This window comes from Ammospiza nelsoni, chromosome 13 (genome assembly GCF_027579445.1).
Source record: "Ammospiza nelsoni isolate bAmmNel1 chromosome 13, bAmmNel1.pri, whole genome shotgun sequence".
NCBI lineage: Eukaryota > Metazoa > Chordata > Aves > Passeriformes > Passerellidae > Ammospiza > Ammospiza nelsoni.
Window position 1 is genome coordinate 13,696,753 of NC_080645.1, and position 23,146 is coordinate 13,719,898.

The 23,146-nt window shown below is 49.0% G+C and overlaps 2 protein-coding genes across 3 annotated transcripts; both read left to right on the top strand.

The window, feature by feature from the left end:
- The first annotated feature begins 576 nt into the window (after positions 1–576).
- On the top strand, positions 577–10,414 carry TRADD (TNFRSF1A associated via death domain). Its single transcript, XM_059481759.1, has 5 exons — positions 577–630; positions 1,824–1,975; positions 3,029–3,306; positions 4,965–5,157; positions 6,042–10,414. Exons 2-5 carry the CDS (start codon positions 1,834–1,836, stop codon positions 6,347–6,349), a joined length of 921 nt encoding a protein of 306 aa, XP_059337742.1. The 5' UTR covers positions 577–630; positions 1,824–1,833; the 3' UTR covers positions 6,350–10,414.
- Positions 10,415–11,749: 1,335 nt separating this feature from the next.
- Positions 11,750–22,291, top strand: B3GNT9 (UDP-GlcNAc:betaGal beta-1,3-N-acetylglucosaminyltransferase 9). Of its 2 annotated transcripts, XM_059481429.1 has the most exons (3): positions 11,750–11,886; positions 18,128–18,170; positions 18,960–22,291. In XM_059481429.1, exon 3 carries the CDS (start codon positions 19,024–19,026, stop codon positions 20,269–20,271), a length of 1,248 nt encoding a protein of 415 aa, XP_059337412.1. In that variant the 5' UTR covers positions 11,750–11,886; positions 18,128–18,170; positions 18,960–19,023; the 3' UTR covers positions 20,272–22,291. The 2 variants fall into 2 exon arrangements, with proteins under 2 accessions (XP_059337412.1, XP_059337413.1); XM_059481430.1 differs by lacking the exon at positions 18,128–18,170 and having other exon boundaries at positions 11,801–11,886.
- The last annotated feature ends 855 nt before the right edge of the window (positions 22,292–23,146 follow it).

Genomic DNA, 23,146 nt, shown 5'->3' on the forward strand with positions numbered 1-23,146 from the left:
GGGCACCTGTGCAGGGCAGATGCAGCCTGGACAGGGGGCTGCTACCTGAGGCTGAGCAATGGAGACACAAATCGTGCTTTGATTTGACAGAACCTCTCATGGACTTGGGAAATGCTGGTTCATTCTCTCTACCGACCCAAACTCTCATCAGCAGCACTACGGGGACAAGCTGACAAGCGCCAGCCGTGACCCACCAGCCTCGCGTGTGTCAGCCGCAAGCCACGCAGGGGCTTCGAGCCACCGCACTCCTCATCGCTAATGGTCCAGAGAGACACATCCACCCCAGCCCTCCGGCATGGATGCCACGCTCGAGCTCGGGAGCCACCTGAACGGAGTATTTCTGACAGACCCTCACCTACACGAGACACCAAGGCACCGAGCTGGGCGGGCGGCCTTGCGGCGGGGACACCTGGAAGCGCCAGGGTGTCGGCCAGCCCCGGCCCGGGCTCCCCGCAGCAGCCCCTGCCCCGCGGGTCCCGGGACAGACAGCAAGCATTACAGGGAAGTACCGCCGGCCATTCCAGAGGCTCTTGGGATTTACTTTCGCCTTCCCGTTTCCCCGCCCGCAGCGGGTGCCGAGCGGCGCCGCGCCCTGGCGGAAGTGTCGGGGCCGAGGCCGGCGCTGAGGAGGTAACGCCGCCCGGGGCCGCCGGGCCGGGGCTGCCGCGGGCAGGGGGCCGGGGCCGGGGATGGGGGCCGGGCCGTCCCGCCGGGACAGCTGGAGGGGCCGGGCTGGAGGGGCCGCGCTCCGGGCTGGGGGGACACCGGGGCAGCGCGGGCAGCCGCCAGCCCTGAGGGCGGCACAGCACGGCGGGACCGGGCCGGCGGCTGCTCCGGCGCTTTTCCCTCAGGGACAGCTCCCTCCCAGCCAGGCTGGGACGGGAGTTGAGCCGCAGCAGCGGCCTGACGCCTGCAGGAGTCAGCGAAAAGGCAATAGCGGTGTCGCAAACGTGGCTTGCCGTCCGGGCTGGGTTTTGGAGCCCCCACAGCGGTTTGACCGCGGAGCGGGGACTGGGATGGGGCAGTGCTCACTGGACGGGAGATTCACCCCTGGGTTACACTGCTGAGGCACAAAGGGCATAAACAGAGGAGAGGGGTAGTGCTGGGTCACAGAATCACCGAATGGGTTGGGTTGGAAGGGACCTTTCCAAGGCCATCTAGTTCAGCTACTCTGTGGAGACTGGGAAATGTTCAACTCGAGCCAAGCCCAGCCCAACCTGGCCTTGAATATTTTCAGAGATGGGGCATCCACCACGTCTCTGTGCCAGTGCATCACCACCCTCAGTGTAAAAAATTTCTTCCTGATATCTAATCTAAATCTACCCTCTCTCAGTTTAAAACGATTTCCCTTTTCCTGCCTGTGTCCTGTAACAAGAGCTCAGGGCCCTGTGAACAGCCTGGGGACCAGGACCTAAAGGAGAACATCTCTGGTTGCAGTGGGGCTTCAGTCCATGGGAGCATGCCAGAGCCAGGACTGCTCGGTGGTCCCTGGAGCACTTCAATCATTTCACATTTTGCCAGCTTGGCTAGTCAGAGGCACAGGGACTGAAACTCTGCTTCAGAGTATGTTTGGACTATAAAATGAATGGACTCCAGTGGAAAATGAAAGTAAAGCTTTGTGAGCTTCTTTCTTTGGGATATGGTGTCCCACTGTGCTGTGCTTTACAGAGTAAGGGTAAACCTCTCAAAGGCTACACTTGCTTTAGCAACATCAGCACTGCTCTAAGAAATAAGAGTAAATACCCATAAGTCTGTTGTGCTTGTGCTGTAGCACTCCCCTGGCATCCCTTATGGTCTCTGAGCTTGCCCATGTGATTTTGTAGGGTGCTGAAGATGGCAGGCAGCTCCCCTTCATGGACTGGCAGTGCTTACCTGTTCCTTCAGTCCACCTGCAAGACCATTGCGCTGCCATCCCTCTACGAGAGCTCCCAGAAGAAGCCTTGTGTGTTCAAGGCCCTGAAGCTGGCATTAGCAGGTACCCATCCTCTGGTATCTTGGTGTGCAGTGCCATGCCTTTCTTTAATCTCACCCTCATGGATAAGGAAAGCTCATTCTCACTTTGTTTAGGAAAGGCAGTAAAGTGGAGAAAGCTCAGCAGAGGTTCACAAGATGGTTGGGGGTGGAGTACTTTTCCTGTGAGGAGAGGCTGAGGGAGTTGGACCTGTTGAGCCTGGGGAAGAGAAGGTTTCAGGGGAGCTACCAACAGCCTGCTGAGAGCTGTGGGACACCCTCTAGTTTTTATAAATTCCCACACTTCCCTCTTGGTTTAACACACTTTTCCATCCGAGAGGAGTTTATCACAAAGAGAATTCAAAAGTTCCTCTACTGCAGGCTTGTTGTGGATGGGTATTGGACTAATTACCAATATGGCTGGGCAGGACATGCCTGAGCTTGTGTGGCCTTTGCTGCTTGACCAAAAAGGGGCAACTGTGGTGATTTCACCTCAGAGACACTTTTGGCTGGCTGGATGTTGCAGCTGGGTGCTTGGAGACAAGTCCAGACATGCAGGAGCTCGGGTTTACCTTTGGTGGAGAAGCTTTAAGGCAATGGTGAAGGAAAGGAGTCGGTTCTGATGGAGGGGTTTGGATCCAGAGCTTTATTCCTGGCCCACAGGCCTCTGAATCCAGTAACAGCTCCAACAGAACTCTCAAACCATGTGGTTTGCTCACCCTTTTACCTGGGGGAGAGGGGGAGGGAAGGAACACAGGGACCACCAACCAGGTACGGGAGGGGAGGTCTCAAGGGACAAAGGACACCTGGACAGCCCAATGTCCCCCCAGGGGTAGGGGGCGTCTTTGAATCTGCCCAATCACTTGATGCCCTTCTGGAATGCCAGGATTGACAGACAATGCTCAGCAGGCAGCAGGGGAGGGGGAGGGAGAGATGACTAACACACCTAGCAGGGAATTATCATGGGAGGAACTGGGTCTCTGAGGTAAATCCCGAAATCACAACACAACAAATGGGTGTGGATCTGGGTAGACTGGCTCATGGCTGGACTGTGACTGTGCTCCCTTGTCCCTGGCAGACTCCACGGGCAGCGTGAATGGCGTGGACATGCTCAAGGTGCACTGCAGCCACCCCCACCTGATCGTGCAGCTGCGGTTCTGCAGGCAGGAGAACTGCCGCCGCTTCCTGCGCAGCTACCGCGAAGGAGCGCTCCAGAAATCCCTCCAGAGCCACCTCCAGCTCTCCTTGGCCACAACCATGGTGCCTCTGGAAGTGGAGCTGAAGGCTGGCAGTGAGCACCTTGACAAGATGCTGAAGGATGAGGATCGCTGCCTGGAGTGCATCTACAGAGAAAAGGTGAGTGGGAGAGGGAGGGAGGATGGACAGCAATGAGGAGGGGCGGCACTGGGCTTGCAGAGGTGGCTGCAAATCTACTTCTGATGCAGCATGTCAGGTTAACAAACTTCTCAGTCCTTCAGCTCTTAATTCTAACATGGAGAAATAGCTCTGCCCTTGCTCAGAAAAGAGCTGTGCACTTTTCTGGAAGGGCAGCAGAGTAACCTAAAGCAGCCTGCAAAAGTCCTGCTAACTCTCTGTGCCTTCTATGTATAACAGCTAGTGTGGCTGTTAACCTCACTAAGACAAGGAGTTCTAGACAGTGCTGCTGACAGCACAAGTGTGCCTCAGTACAGCTGTGAGGCAGGCAGAGAGGAGCAGCCCTGGCTGGAGCCATCACTGCTCTGCACACACAACACCTCCTCCCAGAGTGTCAAAGGTAACTGCACCTGGAAATGAGCAGTGGAAGTGAGTACAAACACTGCACATCACACCTAAAACTTGTGTCGAAGTAGGGACATACAGCATCTGCTGCCAGAAGGAGTAGGCTACCCTTCTGAAGGCAAAGTCTCTCTCATCTGGCATCTGGCTCATTGCACACTTTGGCACTAGCACTCTAATCCTGCTTGCAAGAACAGTGAGATCTTGTATCTCACTACAAGGCACTTGACATGATTAAACTCACTGACTTGTTCCCCTCCTTTCTTTTCCATCTGGAACTTTAGCTCTGGTTCCTCTAAATGGTCCTGAGAAACAGGCACTCACTATCAATCAGGAATATTAGGCACAAGAGCACGTTTTCCAGGTTGCTTTTCTGTAAGCACAGAGAATAAACCCAAACCTTTCATCTCCAAACCAAACAACATGTGATATCCCATACCCTGTGAACTGTGCCTGGCTGCTCCTTCCCTGTGCTGAACTAGCTGATTGGGCAAAAGAAATGAGCTTATTCCCAGTTCCCTAAAAGTGACTCAGTCTGACCCTGCCTAACAGTGCAACAGGCAGAAAGATGGGACACAGCCTTCAGCAGCTGAGAGCAGTGCTGGGTACCTGCTGTAAGCGAGCTAAACACTGTTTGCCTCTGATTGAGGCACAGCACTGCCAGCTTTGACTCTTCCCATGTGCTTTGCTTTCTTTACTCCTTTTCTCATTACCTGCTTTTTGGAAGTTAGACTAATTTTCTCTTGGCTAGTGAAAAAACCTGGCTTGGTGAGGAGCCAGGAACAACAAACCTTAGGGAGCAGAGGGGCAGAGAGAGAGAGAAGGTGGGTAACAGGAGCTGCCTGCTTGGGTGGCCATGAGCTGTTGGATCAGATCACCCTGCTCTGTGGGTCTCACCCTCACAGGGAGCTGGGAGAAGCCTGCTGCCTGCAGTGCACCCTAGTTCTTGCAGAGGGCTGCTGGAAACTAACTAACATGTGCTAGTAGCAGTTTTGTGCAACTTGTAAACACTCACTGGTACAGGTGAGAAACCCAGCAGGGAGAGATTGTCTATTTCATATCACATTACAGATTCAAATCCACTTAAAGCCATCCTGTTCAGCCACAGCTCTACTAGACCACCTCACTGGACTGGCTGACAGCTCATGCTGTATCTCATTGCTTCTGTCTTGACCTCAGCAAGCTCAGCTTTGCAGCTGGTGGCCCTGGCAGAGTCACTGATGCTGTTTGTGTTACAGCCTGACCGCCTGCCAGACGAGGAGATCACAGAGCTGGAGGAATGCCTCAAGAGCCTGATGCTTCACCAGAGCACCAACAACAATGTGGCTGCAAAAGACTGCACATCTCTGAAGTCCCCATCTCAGCCTCATCCCCCTCAAGGCAGCTCCCTTCCCCCACAGCTCACCTTCATCTTTCAGGGACAAAAGTTTGGTGAGTAGCTAGAGCTGACCAACAGAGCCCTTGGTCTGCCTCACAGCCCAGCAGGAAGAATTATCATCACTACATATTGGGGTCTACCTCAGATAAACCAAGGACTTCCCAGCATCCCATAAGAAAGGAATTACAGTAGTCCTAAGATATTGCCATGATGCTTCACATCAGGCTTCCACCTGTTTTCTTTTCTGGGGTGGCACAGAACCAGATGTTTCAGAGTCTGTGTCCCTTCCACATTCCTCACAACTTAAAATTAATAGTGAAAGGAGGAATATAGAGTATTTTTCTCTTCTTCCATGTCACTTGGTTGAGGTGAGTTAATAGTGTCAGTTGGATCAGATTGGGGACATTCCCATGGACACCCTCAGCCCTGCTTTCAGACAGGACTGATTTATCCAGGCTCCCTCAGTTCACCAGCTGGCTTTGGGGTCTGTCCCTACAGAGAGCTTTCAGAGAGTCTCAATAGCAATGTCAGCTTGAGATAAGCTAGATCATTTCTGAGCTGGCTTAAGCTGTGTATAGTCTCCAGTGCTAAACAGCTGAGGAGAGAGCTCCTGTCAGGATTCCAGTGTTTTGAGGATGTTTAGGTGGGGAACAGGGGACTTTGTCAGAAAGGCCTTACCAAGCTGCCTATGAAAGGCTAAAAAAAAAAAAAATGAAAAAAAAAAAAAAGAAAAAGGGCTCTGGCAAACCACAGGACAGTTTTGAGAGAAAAAAAAAAGAATAGGCCTTGCCAAGCTTGCAGGGTAGGGACAAGCCCAGCAGAGAGCTCAGGCTCCCTGCTCCACAGGGTACTGACCAAACCTTGAACTGGCCCCAGCTGCATCACATCACATCAGCCATGAACCTTCTGTGTCTTACCTGGCCTCTGCCCCTTTCAGACAACAGAACAATCACACCAGATGACCACCAGAAGTTTGCCAAGTCCGTGTCCAAGAAGTGGAAGCAGGTGGGTCGCTCCCTGCAGAGCTCCTGCCGCGCCCTGCGCGACCCTGCCATCGACACCGTGGCGCTGGAGTACGAGCGCGAGGGACTCTATGAACAGGCCTACCAGATGCTGCTCAGGTTCATCCAGTGCGAGGGCAAGAGGGCCACCATAGCCCGGCTGGTCACAGCCCTGGAGGAGAATGGTCTTGTCAGCCTGGCTGAGGAGCTCCTGGGCCTCCATTCCAGCGAGGAGTGCTCCTAGAGCCCAGGGACAGTGCCATTGCTAAGGGCTTCCCTGCTTTAGCTACTGTAGGAAACGGCTGCCAGTGTCTGGGAATGTAAAGTCCTGAATGTCACCACAGGTTTCCATAGGGGTGGAAATGCTCAGGGGAGAGGTTCTGTGTCTGCAGAAGCCAGCATGGACCTCTGATTTGCCTTATTTCACTGTGTTTTCAGAAATATAGCACTACCTTCCTGTGAATGGTGAGAGGCTTTCACCCTGACTTCCTTCAGGACTGTGACAGGGAAGCAGCCAGACAGAGAGCCCTAGGGGAGAATTAGGGAGAGGAGAAAAGCAAGCAAGGCTTCTCATAGAATTTCTCTGGGAAGCAGAAAATGCCACTGATTCTCAGGCTGCGTCCAGGGCCATCATCTGGAGAGCTGCAATATATTTTTATATTGAAAACATTTTTGCCCTCAGCCATGACATCAAGTAAAGAAAAAGGAGAAAGTAAGGAAATATCAATTTTACGTTATTTTCCTTTTTTGTTTGAAGAACAAAGAACATTCATGGCCAGAGTATCTGTTCTGCCCTGCTCTGTTATAGCTCCTTCCCACCTCTCACCACCTGAAGGCTTTCCTTCTCCCTGGGACAGCCACAATCTTCCACAGGGCAAAAGATTGCTGCTGTACAACAAATGGCAGACACTGAACAAACAACATGGACAAACTCAAATTCAGACAATGATTGTCAATATTTTCTCATCTGTGGCAGACAGTAATACTGTTGATTGGCTCTTGCCTGCCAGCCTGAGGGAGCCTGCAGCTGTGGAAAGCCAAACACAGTGCTGGAAGGAAAAGAGCCTCCTCATCAGCAAGGTGCCTGTGGAGCCTGGTTTGGAGCTGCTCCCTCAGGGCATTGCAGCATCAGATGCCATTCTCAGACCACAGAGCTGAGCAATCAGCACACCCAGCTGGCTGCTCTCACCTCCTGGCCACCCTCAGCCTGCTGGGCCCCTGGAGGGGACAGCTCACCTGCTGTGTCCCACAGGTGTCAGGAGCTACAGAGAGCCTTTCCCTGGCACTGCTGTCACTGTGTGACAATCCAACACCAGCTGCCACCGTGCCTGGATTCACCTGCACTGATTTTTAGGGTGAAAATGGTTTAAGAGACAAATCTCCCAAACCCCAGGGCTGACTTCTGCTTTCAGTTCCTGTGGGAGAAGCTGAGTGTCTCCTGGTATGTCAACACGGCAGCTGCACTTCTGCTGTGACAAAGCACAGAGCAGTGAGTGTCTGGCATGACGTGGCTCCTGTGAAGCACAGAAGCAGCTCAGTTACCTTTGCCATATTCCCAGTGCTTTCCTGATAGGTTTTTACTGATACTATTCCATTAATTCTATCCTTCCTTTCCCTTCCCATCTGTGGGAAAGCCAGTGGGCTGTGGAAATGTTTTCAGGTGCAGGGGGGGACTCTGGCCACACACACCAAGTCTGTGATGACTATCAGGCTGCTAGCAGCCATGGTAGGAACAACTTTGAGGCCTTTTAAACCACAACTCACATTTTACTGTTTCTCTGGAGTCAAAGCTGTGACTCAGTAAGGAGGAACACAACCTCAGATTCAGGTGTGGGCTCAGATCCAAGCTCCTGGGGCTGGAGACATTCCCATACCTTCTGCTGGAACAGCTGAGCATCAGTCACTGGGGACCTGGATGGGCAGGATTTAGATGGCCTGCTCTGAGCCAGCTGGGGTCAAATGAGCTGAGTATCCCATCCTCAGTGTAAGCCAGGGAAACATGACTTGTTTTCTGCAGATTTTGAACCCCTGAGGTTACATACAGAACCAGGAAAGGAAGGGGTTATGTATGGGGAGAAGGTTTTCAGGTGTGAGTGAATCTGTCTCCATCTTGCCCCTACCTGCCAAGGAAGCAGGACTTCATGCAGGCACCATCTCTGCAAGACTGTGGCTCTATCACCTTTTATTAAGCCATTTTATATCAGTGCCATTGCAGTTTCATCCCCTCCATTCCTGCTCACACATCCCACCCTCTCCCTTCCAGTAGTACCAGTGCTCTTCCCAAAAGGAAGCAATTACCTCTCTGACAGTTTTGCTTTTGGGACCAACACAGTGGTGCTGATCTTGCCTAATTTAGGCTGCTGTGGATCCATACCTCAGAGTATTTAGCTTTCCTGCCAAATCCCAGCTGGGGAACTCCGTTTGGCAGAAACCCATCTGAAAAATTGTATTTTAAAAAATTAAAAAGTCAGAAACTTGAAATTTACTTTAAGAGCAAGAGAGTTTGCTCTTGATTTTGCAGAAATTAATTTTTAAGTAATTGTTGTCATATTCCATATGTATATGACCTTGTTTTTTAAGAAAAGAAGGTCACATGCATAGCCTGCCATCTCATTTGCAAATAATTTTTCTAAGCTCTCAGACCAGCTATATGTGCACAAGTTGCACATATATATAAGGCAGCCACTGAGTAGTGACAATTACTAGTTTTTGTAGCATGTTAATGCTCTAAATGAGCAAGTCTTATTATTCAGCATCTACTTCAAGTCCAGAAAACTTTTTACTGCTGTTACTGTTTTGCAGAGGACTAACCATGAATGCTTTCTTCTGAATGTAAATGTTTTCTTTCTGCCAGTGACTGGCATGTGTATTTCCTCTTACATATTCCCTGTCCGAAGTGCCATTAAGTGCTGGAGCCCCTGGCAGCCTTTCTGGAATGTTTAATCTCCAACAGCATTCACAGGTGCCTTCATTGCAGAGACTTGAAGGAAAAGGGTTTTTCAGTGACATTCCATGGTGAAACTGTCTCCAGCACATGGCATGGTTTGGGACATAGCAGTGGCTGTTTCATACCTCCTTTTCCATGAGCAGTCATCATCATGGTGGGAGATAAGCCATGGACAGTGCTGCTGCTGGAGAAATTTGCCTCATCCCAGTACCTGCTCTTCTCCATATACTGAGATATATCTGTGAAAAAGAAAAAAAATCAGGGGTCATGCTAGTGTTTCAGAACCAAACACAACATTAAAAGCAAATAAAGGTGCTAATTAATTCCATATAAAATCTAAACCAGAAAAAACATAGAACAAGCAGCAGAAATCAGGCCAAAATCTGCTTACAGGAAGAGATCCAAGAGGGCTTTTTTTTCTGGTACAGATTGTTTTTGTCATTTTAACCATGTTTCGGGTTTGAAGGAGCCTCCATTCAGTCTGCCAGAAGGAATAAAAGTTCCATCCAAAGGAGAATTTGAATTATTTGTTTTGGCATAGCTGACCACAGTGTTCAAACAGATGATAACAAAGAGGAGAGTGAAGTGAAGTTAAAATTCTCTCCAGATATACTTTGACATGAGGCATCTGATAGAAGCAAACCTGACAGGATCCCCTGATACAGAAGTGTCTCAAAGGAAGAGACAATTTTACCTCTGTTTATTTTGCCTTTCATTTCAGAGGCAGGTTCAGCATTGAGGAGCTGTCCTGCTCTCTGGGTCACTGTCTCCCCTCTGTGTTCCCAAGGAACCGCACCATGACAGCTGCCCACAGACTGAAACCAGGAGTGAGCATGGGCAGAATGAGGAGCCTCAAATTCACTTAAATTGCTGATTTATTTAAGCTGAAAATTCTGGTGAACCTCTGGTACTGTATCTGGTATCCTTAAACCAAGGAGGTACAAGAAGAGGGATCAGGAGGGTTTGTGAGTCTGACCCACATATTGGAGTGTGTGCTGACCCTGGTGCTGTACACTGGACAGGGGGCTGGCCATGTGTCTTTTGTATGGAGATGGACTCAAACACTGAAGCAATTTAAGGCCTAGAGTCAAAAAAATTTTTTTTTTCCCTTTGGATTGAATTTTAACCCCCCTGAAGGGAGCTGGCTGTGCATCTCTAATACAAACCTGTATGAGATGTGTGGTTAATGTCTCTTAGTTTTCAGTGGAAAAATCCCTTGCTGACCATCTGATTCCAAATTCCCATGATATTCAACATCAGATCTGGATCAGCTATGGACTGCAATGCCAGACATACTTGGGTCCAGAAGATTCAGCCTCCAAGGAATTGTCTTTTACAGAAAAACCTTTTTGGTATATATATTTTCCCCCATTCTTTTTTATAAATAAATATATACTTTTGATGAAACTGCCTCAGAGACTTTCACTGAACACTTACCTGCAGTAGTAAGAGAGGGGTCACTGAAGTTCTGGCCACATTTGGTGATCACCAGCTCCAGAGGAGCATCCAGCCTGAGGGTGGCTGCCCAGCAGGGCTCTGCCCAAAGTCACACATTTCTCCTGACATTCCAAGGCTGGTCCTGCCTGCAAGGGAACAGCTCTGATTACAGCACCAAGCCTCTGGTTTGTTCAGTTTCCAGTGACTGCTTTGATGAGCCTTTTTCAGCCAGCCTGGCCAGAAGGGGAGGTTTGTCCCAGCCCTGGCGCCTGGAGGAGCTCACTGTGTTTCCTCCAGTGCTGTTGGATACCTGGGGCTCCTCTGAGGCCACAGCACCTCTGCAATCTCAAGTGCCTCACTCCCAGTGAGCTCTCCTGTCCCACAGGAGGGGAGCCAAGGAGCTGGGATATAAAACCTGCCCAGCTTTGCACGGGAAGCCACTGGCTGACCTGACAGCTGAATCCAGGGAAACTCCTTTTGCATGAACTGGGGCAGAGATGTATTTTGCCCTGAATCTCTTAAATTTCAAACACTGTTTGAAAATCACAAGATCAGCCCTTCTTTATCTACCACAAAGCTGAATTCCCAACTGCATGGCAAAAAAAAAGTGGGCTTTGGTTTTTGGGTTTTTTTTGTTCCAGGGACCCTTGAGTCAGTCTCTAGAGTCTCCAGCCTCTGCACTGCTCAGCTCACACATCCTCCCATCATTTCCCTACTAGGAGAAAAAGAAACAACCCCAAAGTGAATTTAACTTCTGAGCTGAACCCAACCTCTATTTTTCAATTTGACTCTTTGCAGAGGTAAATACTCACAAGGAAATTAAAAGAAAAAAGCCAAAGTATAGAAGAAAAAGAAACTCCGAAAAATTAGTTCATTTCCTAGTGAAAAAAGTTACGGTGGAGGGGCGGCAAAGAAAAACCCGGCCTTTTAGCAGAATTGGTGCAAATCCCCAACCTGGCTGAGCGTTCTCCCCCTGGACACCTCCGCCCTGTCCCGCCGGAGCCATCGGCGCTCCCGGGCCCATCACGTGTCGGCCTTGGCCGGGACCCGGCTCTGCCGCGATCGCCGGGCTCGGCTCGCTGCGGGGCCGCCCCGATCCCGGCCACCATCCCGGCCCGATCCCAGCTCCGCTCCTGGCTCCGCTCCCAGCCCCGATCCCCGTCCCAGTCCCGGCCCCGCCGCAGCGGCAGCCCCGGCCCGGGCAGCTCCGCTCGCTGCTGCGGGAGCGGCCCCGGCCCCAGCGCTGCTCGGCGCCCCCAGCGTGTCCCAGGCTCCGCTGGCAGGCCGAGCTGAGAGCCGAGCGATGTCTCTCATAACCACATCCAGATGTGCCCGCTTGGCAGCCCGCTGCACACACGGCACCGAGGGGACGCGGGATCAGCGCAATCGAATGGGCTGTAAGTATCTATTGAGTGTGTTTGATCTCGGGGGGTTGGGGAGGGTTGTGCAGCGAGCAGGGTGGACTGGAGTCTGTCCTTACTGCTTCCCTCTGCTCCCAGCTTTCCTTTTTGCCTTGCTGCTCTCGAATTGTGTTAAATGCGGCAGCCCGGACCGTGATGGTTAACACGCAGCAGGCTCGGCTGCAGGCTCCAGCACCGAGACATCTGCTTTACTCTTTACTTTCCAAAGAACTTTCTTTGAATGTTGAGGCTGTTTTTACAGAAGTGTGGGGCTTCTTTAGACAATGCCTGCAGTGCTCTGAGACAGAGTTTCCTCCCAACCACAAACATGTCCCAGTGGTGGTATGTTACATTTACAAGCCATTCTTCATCAGTAAAAGGACATGAATCTCCCCCATGTTACACTCTGGTATGCTGTGAGCAAAACATGGGAATTTTCAAGCTCTCTAGGGCCACAAAGATAGAAAAGAATTTAGCCCCTGTGAATCATCAGGCATTTATTTATATTTTTAATAGCTTTTGGGCAGATTCTGAGAAACTTATGTGTTGGGTATAATCTTGAAATTAGTGGGGCACATCAGCATGTACACCCTGTTTCTACCTCGAGTTAAATTTTCAACTCCCTGTCTCACCATCACCCATGGATGTAACAACACATCCATGCTACTGCACTGCAGTTGCTTGGGTTTGGGGTGCATTGGGCAGATTATCTATCAGAAGAGGGTCTGGGAGCTGAAGAGCTGGTGAGCACTGCAGCCTGGGGAGGGCTGGGAAAGGAAGGTGTTTGTTTCAGTTTCTTACTCCTTCACAAACCTGCAAGGCTTTATTCCCCTCCTGGGCCCTGAAAAATTAATGTTTGGAAGAAATACAGCAGGTTCCTTACCTTGGCTACTCGAGACAGATCTGTCCTTTCCCCAAAGCACTCAGGGTGTGAGTTGAGCTGCTGAGCCCTCTGCCACTCTGAAAATCAGACTGCCAGCAGCAGGACTGCATCTGCAGGTAGGACGGTACCTCTGGAGGCTGCTGAGCCTGCAGAAAGTCATTGGGCTTTACCTTCTCCTACCTTGCAGGTGGCTGAGCACCTGTTAGAGGTATGGGGGGCCCAGCCCAGGTGCCTGGCACAGCTCCATGCTCATCTCGGTCTGTGCAGGCACTGCCCCCTGCCCAGGAGGGACAGAGAGCATCAAGCACTGCCTTAAGGAGCTGCAGCCCCAAACTGTGCCCTGAGTGCTTACACTGGGCCAGCAGGGCCAGGGGAGCAGGGGGAAGTCCCAGGGAGTTCCTTCCCTGAGCTCAGTCCTGCAGGCAGCTGCTCCTGCCCAGGCTCAGCAGGGCTCCCATGGGACTGCAATCCCCAGCAAGGAGGGGCCAGTTCCTCTCTGGGACCCCTGAACCTGGAAACAGACACCTCAACAGCCTCACACAGCAGCTCTGCAGCTCCTCTGTGTTTGAGCTTCTACACTTCACAGAGGTTTCTGACTGGGTTGGAAGGTGAAAGGAGGCGACCACAGCAGCCATTTGCAGCAGTGATCCAACGTGACTGGCATTGCAAAGGGAAGGCTGGCAGTGCCAAAACAGGAGAAACTGCAATAAAATGGGACCAGCCAGCTGGGAAGCTGAGCAAACTATGTATTTGAGGACTAAAGCAGGCAGATAAATAAGGCACCCTGTCCTGTAACAGCATGGATTTCATCCATTCGTTTGCTCTGGCCTGGAAAAAATTTTAAAATGCCCTAAAAAGCAGCTCTGACAGGAAAGTTGGAAATTGTTTTTGGAGCAGGGCCTGCATTTTTGTTACCTGCTTCCTCAGTATTTGACTCAACAGAGCTTTTGCCTCCAGGTGCTGCAGCAAATACCAGCAGCAGTGATGCTGCAGTGCTGCACTGGGCAGCTGCTCTCCCTGTGCTCCCTTGGTTCTGGTTCAGGAACCCAGTTCCTGGGACAGCTCTCAAGACACTCAGCTAATTAAATCCTACAGCTCTCAGTTTGTTTATAGACTTCAGAATTTGTAAGCAGCTGAATAGGATGAGTTTTTATCTAGTAAGGCAGCACAGCAAGAGTTTTGGTGCACTTACCAATATGCCAAAAGGGGTTTTTGTATTTCAGCCACCTCTGTCTTCTAATCAAGAAGATCAAATCATTCAGCATCACTTTATGATCCTGTAACTCCAAATGAAGCCTCTTCACAAGCACTCTGAAATGCAGAGAGGAGTTGCTCAACACCAGGGCCACTTGAAACCATAACTTTGATGAGTTATTGACTTTGCCTAGAGGGGGGATAGAAAAGCAAAGAAAGAAAGAAAGAAACAAACCCCAAACCCATGGAGGAATAAAAGCCATTACATGACACCCAAACATAGAACACAGCTTCTTCCCCTGCTCCAACACACAGAGCTACTCTTCCCCTTTAAACAGTTCAGCAAGACATTTAAGTTAAAGTGGTGCAGGCACAGGAGTCAAAGACTCTCCCAGCCCTCAGGGGTGCAGGGGATGGGACCAAGGGTGCCAGAGGGAAGATGCAGCCTCCAGGGCTGCAGGCAGTGCAGAGTTCTTGGTGTCAGCATCCTGCTCTGGTGGCTGAAAGCTCACCTGCACTCGTCTGTTCCACACAGCCCCAGCTGCAGCATGGGCATGTCATCATTGCTTCTTGAACAGGGTCAGGATTTTTCCTGAGGCAGAGGAACCAAGTGAGGAGGATCCTGGGAGTTTGCTTTGCTCTTGCTGAGGGAATCTGAGTGGAAAAACTCCTGTAAATGAGGCAGGAGAGGAACACGTGTGCAGCCTTTTCCCCTTGCAGGCCAGAGCCTGGGCAGGTCTCAGTATCCAGCTCTGGCTGCTACAAGATGACTTTGTTCTTGTGGAATGCATTCAGCAAACATGAAATGAAAACAAATATCCCAAACCTGAAGCATTGCCTCAAAGTATCCCCACCACCAATATTGTATAATCTTCTCTGATGATTACAAAAAATCCTCATCAAACCCATCAGTGCTGGATCCCCCACACTTTCTGTAGCTCATTTTATGGGCAGACAGATGGGACACCTCCATCTGCAGCCACAGCCCCACACGTTCCATGGGCACACAGTGTCCCTCTGCTGCCCAACCCAAACCTACCCGTGGCAGCTCCAGCATCAGCAGTGAGGACTGGAGTCAGGAGGGAGCTGGGAGCACTTCCCTGCAGCAGGGAGAGGCTGATCCAAGGACACCCCACAGCTTGGGTGGGATGGATGTTTCTGTGAGCCAGGCTGGCATGAGTGGGCAGCAGAGCTCGTTGCTGGTTTTGTGCCCCCATGCTCAGTGCATCATGTTTTCAGCTTGATTATCTCAGCTGCTTTTCCCAGGACTGGCTGGATCAAATAACCACTCCTCAAGGCACAAAGCAGCGTGCCAGAATCACCAAGGCTTCTTGACTGAATCTGAGCACAGGATCCAGAGGAGTTTTTCCCACTCTGGCCCTGAGCAGAAGTGATGGAGATGTGATGAATGCTGCAAAAAGAATTGCCAGGATGGGCTCAAGGCTTCATATCATTCAACTGGAAATGAAGGGCTAGCAATTTATTTTTTTTATCATCACTTGACTGCTTTTATTGCAGCTGTTCTTGGCCATATTTCAGAATCCTCCTCTCAAATAAATGAGAACCAGGCAGAGGACTGGGCCCTCTGCCCAAGTGTGCAGCAGCACAGGTCAGACTCCTGCCTGGATGTTCATCAGGGTGCCATGCCCAGCTCTGGCCTCTTCCAGCTTTCCAGCCTTTCATCGTCTCTTGGGCTTTGCAGGCTGTGCCCCCCTGGTTCTTCCAGCTCATTCCCTATTTATGGCTGCCCATCTTGCCACCTCGTGGATATGGGACCTGTCAGCCTCTTCCTGCTGCCCAGCTCAGCCCTCTGACATTTCTGGTGCCCAGCCCAGGATGGAACATCCCCAGCCCCATTATCCAGCCCCATTGTCCCATTCAGACCCCATCAGGCCAGACTCAACCCCCCTGTGTCCATCCCCACAGAGCCAACACAAAGAGGGACAGCTGCCTGCTTTTCCAAGCTGGGAGGACACAGGAGGCAGTGCTGGCAGCCAGGCCATTCCTCAAGGCCCGGAGTGATGCAGTTTGTAAGCCCAGCTCCATTTCAGGTTGGATGGAGGTTCCCCAGAGCAGCAGAGGAAGCAGAGGTGCGTCTGCCTTGGACCCTCAGGGATGTGGTGTGCTGAGAAACCCTGCTGTGCTCACATCTCTTTCCTTTGGCATCAGACATTTCCTGCTCACTTTGGTAGCCCTGTAATTCTTTTCCCCTGGTGTCAAGGTGGATGAATAATCCTTTTGGCTTTAGGACATGCCAGAGCATCTGCCAGAATCATCAGTCCCTCTGTATTCGAGAGCAGAACAGCTTTTCCCACACTGACATCCATGGATAGAGCTTACACCACTGTGACAATCAAGGGTATTTTCCTTCCAAAGAAGGAAATACCTAACAAAGACTGGAAAATCCATATAATTAGATCAAGGAATGACTTCAAGGGCTGGCAACTTCATTTGAAAATGAGAGCTCTGTATTCAGCACTGAACTGTTTTATTTCAGCGTGGAAATCACTCTTTCGGATCCTTTACTTTCAATAAAAGAAAACACTGAGGAAAATCTGGGCTATCTGCCCAGGCTTGTAACAATTCAAGGTTTTTCTTGGCTTTTCCAAGGGCACTTATTGCCAGATTCTGAGATGCTGGCAGTATGAAGCTGCAAGCCATGGAAATTACGAGTTTCATGACACGCTCGTTTTATTCCAAACCCTTGTCGATAACATTAAACACAGGAAAAATCCAGGACTTTCATCCAGCTCCTTAATTACCATCTGAAGCCTGGCAGCTGAAATAAGATCAAACTTGTGCATAGAAAAGGAAAAAGAAATTTGCTGTGTTCTGTGAAGAAAGAGAGGGGACTTCAGATGTAAAATGCAAACCAACATCCTATACGTGTCAGGAGGGACTGTTCCATGAGGCTGAGCATGGTTCTGAGCCAAGCCATGTGGCAGAAAGAACATAAACAGAAAACAGATCCTGAATATTCTAAACATTTGTACAACAATTTACAAGAGATCTGAGAAAACTGTTCAATCCTGCTATTAGTAACAAAGTTATGCCAGTGAAAACATCTGCCTAGGAGAGGAGTGAAAGGTAAACAAAAAAAGCTAACAAATGAAGAAAAGCCTCTGTCAGAGAGCAGGAAAAAGCAAGAAACAAGGCCTAAGGAAAAAACCCCATGGTCATCAGGACAAGGCCAAAGGGATTTTAAATCTACCAGGAATGCAAAGAGCCTTACACCAAGGCATGGGTATGCTGTTTTCCAAAATAAAGATTTCATAAATAATGGAGACAAAAATAATAAGGTCAGTAAACATTTTGGAGCTGCTTATCTTTTTCCCAAGATAAGCAATAGCATATGATGGTGAAATACTCTATTTCAACAGTACCTTGGAGCTGAAGCTAACCAGTAATGAAAAACACAGTATTTAAATAATGATGTCCAAACAATGTGCATCTAAGAATTTTAAAGGGTCTGGCCAAGAAATCGACTGGTGTAATAATTTTCTTCCTCTTAAGTCTTGAAATATTGCTTAGATATCACAGGTATTGGTACAAAACCACTGTTTTGTTACTTCGTTATTACAGACTCATCAATCTAATTTTGAGTTTGAAAGCTTAACATTATGGCTGATACAAAATGGCTGCTTAATGAACAATTAGCAAGTGATCCAATCCAGGACAGTATCTGCTGAAAACAGATACCACCAAACTCTTACCAAGCATTTGCACCTTGTCCTATCACTGTATGCCTTTATCAAACATCCCTCTCCAGTTTTTTTTATCCCAGAAGTCATCTTTGGATATGATCTCAGCTAATTCAGGACAGAGAACTGTAATACCTTCACAGGCAGCTTCTCTTAGTACAGCACAGGCAAGAGAGAGCCACAAATCACACATGAACACGATACATTATTAGTGGAGGTATAAAATACTTGTGGGGAAATTTTCAGGTGGGGCTCACCTTCCTTTTTGCTGAGGAGAGGTGACGGTGATGGCAACAGATCATAGGAATGATGATGGTCACTCATCTCCTCCTGGAGCAGCTGTGGGGTCCCTCTGTCCAGCTCTGCTGTTACTGCTGCAGGGAGTGGCTGCACCCACAGGGTGATGAGAGGACCTGCTGCTTGCTGCCTTCTTACTCTTTCATTCTCATTTTGTTTGCAGTTGAAGAACTGATCAAATAAGACAGAAGATCTCCAGGAAAAGTGTAAGTGAGGAAAAATCTTGTATTTCAAAAGGTAGTTTCATCTATGATACATGAACAAAATTTTCCTAACACCATGCTCTGCCTTGCTTCTGCTTATTGGGATTTATTTCCCCACCTCTCAGGGGAGTTAGGGTGATTTGGCAGAGGAAAAAAACTCATGGCCCCTTCTAACCTTATAAATGGAAGTTACTTACAATGGTTTAATATTTTATATTAAAGAATTCTGGCAGGAGAAAGGTCCTGTGTGAATTCCAGATTGTACCCAATGCATTCATTTTGAGTACAAATCACAGTTTACCAAAAGTTGGCTCCGTGTGCAAGGAAACACCAGCAGCACCCTGCTATGAGTCTGCCCTTCAGCAGTCAGCTCTGAGCCTCCCTGGTCAAAAAGGATAAAAGCAGCAAGTAATGGTTGTCAAGCTAGGGGAAAAAAGGTCATTATTTATGGGAGAATGGCATCATTCATAATTTTCCACTTTGCCTTTCCCAGTGAAATCTCTGAAATGACAAAGCATGTTCAGCAGTAAGGGATGCAGGATTTTGGGTTGTGCTTAGAGGGTGGTTTTCAGGATGATGGACTATTGCTTAACCAAGTCTCAGAGCTGGCTGGCACTGGGATCAGCAGTAAGTTTGCAACCCCATGTGCCTTTTGACAAGTTTCTCAATGTCTCTGTGCTTGTGTGAGTAAAATGTGCTTTGCTGCTGGGTTTTTAAATGATGTTTAGTCTTGCCTACCTGCTTCAGACCTGCCAAATCCTCACTGCTGACACACTCTGTGTTTATTTGCAGATGGGCAGTGGTGCCAGGCAGCTCAAACACAGCTTCTAGCAGCTCCAGGAACAGCAGAGAGACAATGAGAGTTCACCTCAAAGGAGATGTGATCTGCACCCTCCTCCTGCTGGTGGCGCTTTGTTCTTTGCTCTACTCCCAGCTGGAACATTTGATCCCAGCAGGAAAGAAGGAGCCAGCACAGAACAAACCTCGAGTGGCACCAAAAATACTCACTGATCCCAGAGCACCTCGGAGGCTGATGCCAGCAAAGGCAACTGCACCCAGACCCCGAGTTACCCCTGCCATGAGACCAACAGAAGTGGCCAAAACCAGGGTCCAAACTACAACTCCACCCCCACTGACTGATTCTGCCTTCAACTTCAAGCTCTATCTCCTAAACAAGGACAACAGGAACTTCAATCTCCTCATTAACCAGCCCAGGAAATGCCGAAAGACGCCAGGAGGTCCCTTCCTGCTCATCGCTATCAAATCCGTGGTTGAGGACTTTGACAGGCGTGAGATTGTCCGGAAAACGTGGGGCAGGGAGGGTTTGGTGAATGGGGAGCAGATCCAGCGGGTGTTCCTGCTGGGAACACCAAAGAACAGGACAGTGCTGGCAACATGGGAGACCCTGATGCACCAGGAGAGTCAGACATACCGGGACATCTTACTCTGGGACTTCATGGACACTTTCTTCAACCTGACCCTGAAGGAGATCCACTTCCTGAGCTGGGCTGCTGAGTTCTGCCACAACGTGAAATTTATTTTCAAAGGCGACGCTGATGTTTTTGTCAATGTGGAGAACATCGTTGATTTCCTCAAGAGGCACGACCCCACTGAGGACCTCTTTGTTGGGGACATCATCTACAACGCGCGTCCCATCCGCGTCCGGAAGAGCAAGTACTACATCCCCGAGAGCATGTATGGGCTGAGCATCTACCCTGCCTACGCTGGGGGAGGAGGCTTCCTGCTGTCCAGCTGCACCATGAGGAAGCTCTCCAGGGCGTGCAGAGAAGTGGAGCTCTTCCCCATTGATGATGTCTTTTTGGGCATGTGCTTACAGAGAATCAACCTCAAGCCCATTTTGCACGAAGGGTTCAAGACCTTTGGCATTGTTAAGCCTTCTGCTGCCCCACACCTGCAGACCTTTGATCCCTGTTTTTACAAAGACCTCATGGTGGTTCATAGCCTGAAAGTTGCTGAGATCTGGCTGATGTGGAACCTTCTCCACAGCCCACGGCTTTCCTGCACTCAGAAGAAGCAGGTGAAGAAGCCTTTCCAATGGAAGAAGAAAGCTCAGATAACAACACCGGCATCACCCCTCAGATAATGCAGGCAGAGTGCAGCACACACAGCAAACCAGCCAAGAAAGGGAGCCTGGAACTGACACTGCCCAACAAACCAACTTTCCAAGTATTTTAGCACGTTATTTACAACACTAACAGAAGACAACAAACAATTGCAGGAATTTGCCCAAATTCCACATTTGCACATACATATCATGTGGGTCCTTGTGTACTAATGAGTCCAAATAATCATAACATATATATAATTTATTGTTATTTATTAGCATTATAGTAGTGCCTAGTGGGACAGTGTGTAAAAGCACATTGAAAAATGCAGCCCTTGGACATTTTTCAGCATGGTCAGAAGTGTGAGAAATGAAAGAAGACATAGGGTAAGAACAGACACCAGGGAGCACAGGGATCATTGTCAACTTCCTGCTTGACTTGGACTCATTGAAAAATGACCAGACAGGAACTGGAGAGCAGGAAATGGAGTCCCCTTAGTGTCTGCTCAGATCACATCACTGCTCCCTGGTTGGTTTTCCACGGGCCTTGTAAGAAGAGAACAAGAAACAGCAGTTCAGGTGGATTACAAGAAATCAAACTGGGTGCTGAGGCTGGCGTGGCTGGTGGAGCAAAGGACAGGTAAGTAGATGACTGAAAGGAGCAGACTAAAGGGCCTTTAGAGAAAGGACAAGAACTTCAAATTGATCCCTTTGAGTCTTGATTTTTCATCATTCTTCTCAGTTCAAGAATCTGCTCTACTGACATGCTCAAGATTCAGGGGACCAGTGGAACAGGTTTTGGCACTTCCCTGAGCTCAGGCTCTCTGCACTGCACTGACTGACATTCATGGAAAATTCAGAAGCCATCAACAGTATTGGATCACTCTCAGGATCTGACCCAGATTTTCAGAAGGTTTGCATCTGGAGAGATCCTTTGGCCTCTGCTCATAAGCATAACCCCACACACAGCTGCTGCTTGCATCACATTTGGGAGCTGCTTCAAACCAAAGAGTGCACTGGGCTGGTTTCTACAGACCTTGGGCTCTTGCTTGGCACAGCCAGCTGCAGAGGGCAGCCAGGACTCTCATACTGCTGCAAATGTCATGTGAAGGGAGAAAGTTTTCAGACAAAAGGACTTCAGAATAAAAGTCCATCTAAATTTATTGCAAGAAATCAAAACCACACAGCAATCTTTCTGTTGGCTTTCCAAGGTTCAGTCAGGAGCTTTGTGAGTATTTTAAGCATCAGACAAGAACACTGAATTGCTCAGTTTTTCAAAGTGTAGTCCAGACTTTGATGCATTTTGTTTTTCCCAACAGCAGACTACCTTAGAATATACTTTTATCAGACATCAAAGCAGAAGTGAACTCCTCTAAATCAGGGTTACAAAGCTGTGAAATTCATGGGACAAAGAGCCTGAATTCACCTCTGATACTGTGTTTGTTCATTCTTTTACAAGTTTTTACCCCCTCAACAAAACTCCTGTCCATCAGAGAACCCCTCAGGATGGCACATCCACACAGCTTCAAAGGAAACTACAATCAGCCATCAAAGAAAGCCCAAAGTTCCCCTCCCTTGCACAGAGCCTGGAGCACAGCTGCATTTCATATCCGTGGGTGAGCTCCCTCCCTCCCTCCCTCCCTGCAGCACTTTGGGCTCAGTGCTGGTACTGACAATGCACAGGGAGAGCAGCAAGCTGGCAAACAGCCCATGGACAGCAGCTTTACACATTGGTAATCTTCATCATGAGGTCAAGCCTTACAATAATGTATTTCCAAGAAAAACTCAGCTTTATAGAAATGGAAAGATTTCTACATTTAAGATATTTTCAGGATGCAATCCTGAAATACAAAATGTTCACGTGAGCTTCACAAGGAGCTTTGCAGGGTGTGGAACTAAGCCAAAGCCTCACTGGTAGGACAAAGTCACCCCTGCCCATGTCTGCTAACATGTGTGATACATGTGTGTTTATGAGACTGTACAGAGATGTATTACCTGGGAGTAGTTTACAGTTTGGGAAATTATTTATACCATCATTAAAAGACAGCATGCAGATGTGCCTCTCGTTGTCAGAGTGAGTTTGTCACGTACACCTGCACACATGTTGTAAGACTAAAACCACAGGGGTTTTTCATGAAGACAGTCACATGAAAAATACATTATTCATTATTTTGGATAACTTGGTGTTTCCTTATGCTGGACTTATTTTAATGGCAATGACAGAGAAATAAACAGAGTTTACCTTGTGATTTCCTGAGAGGCAGCTAGTCAGGTTCAGCAGTCCTTATTAAGGTTTTCCTTTTACACTTGAAGATGCAGAGGTTGGGTCCTCCCTCTGTAATGTCCTGAGATCTGCAATCTATCCACAGCACAGCATTAATGAGTGCATTTTGTCCCAGATCAAAGCTGTTGTTCAGCATCTGTGTTGACACAGTCTGTGCCAGCACACACCCTGATGGCAGAAACAGAACTAGAGTAAACTGTTTATTATCTTAGTCTATAGAATAGCTCACTTCTCTTATCCAGTGAATACCAGAATCTCTCCTGATAAAAGATCCATCTGGTTTTGTTCTCCAGCCTCTGCTGCATGGCCTGTTTGACCTGGCTTTAAATTTCCATTTGCCTCTGCAGCTGAGCTGGAAGTTCACAGACACCACATGTGAGGATAATGCTCTGGGGAATGCTGAGGGCTGGGCTGTAACCCCTGCAGTTCATTGAGTTCTGCTTACTGCTACAGTAGGCAAAGGCTTTGGCTTCACCCAGGCTGGAGATTGTTTCCTTAAGGATGGGGGTCTTTTCAGAAAACCCTAAGCCCCAGGTGTTTATGACAACTGGCAGGAAGGAGCCTCTACCAACCCTTCTGATGCACCACAGAAACCCAAACCATCCTTTTCAGAATGACATTCTGAGTAGG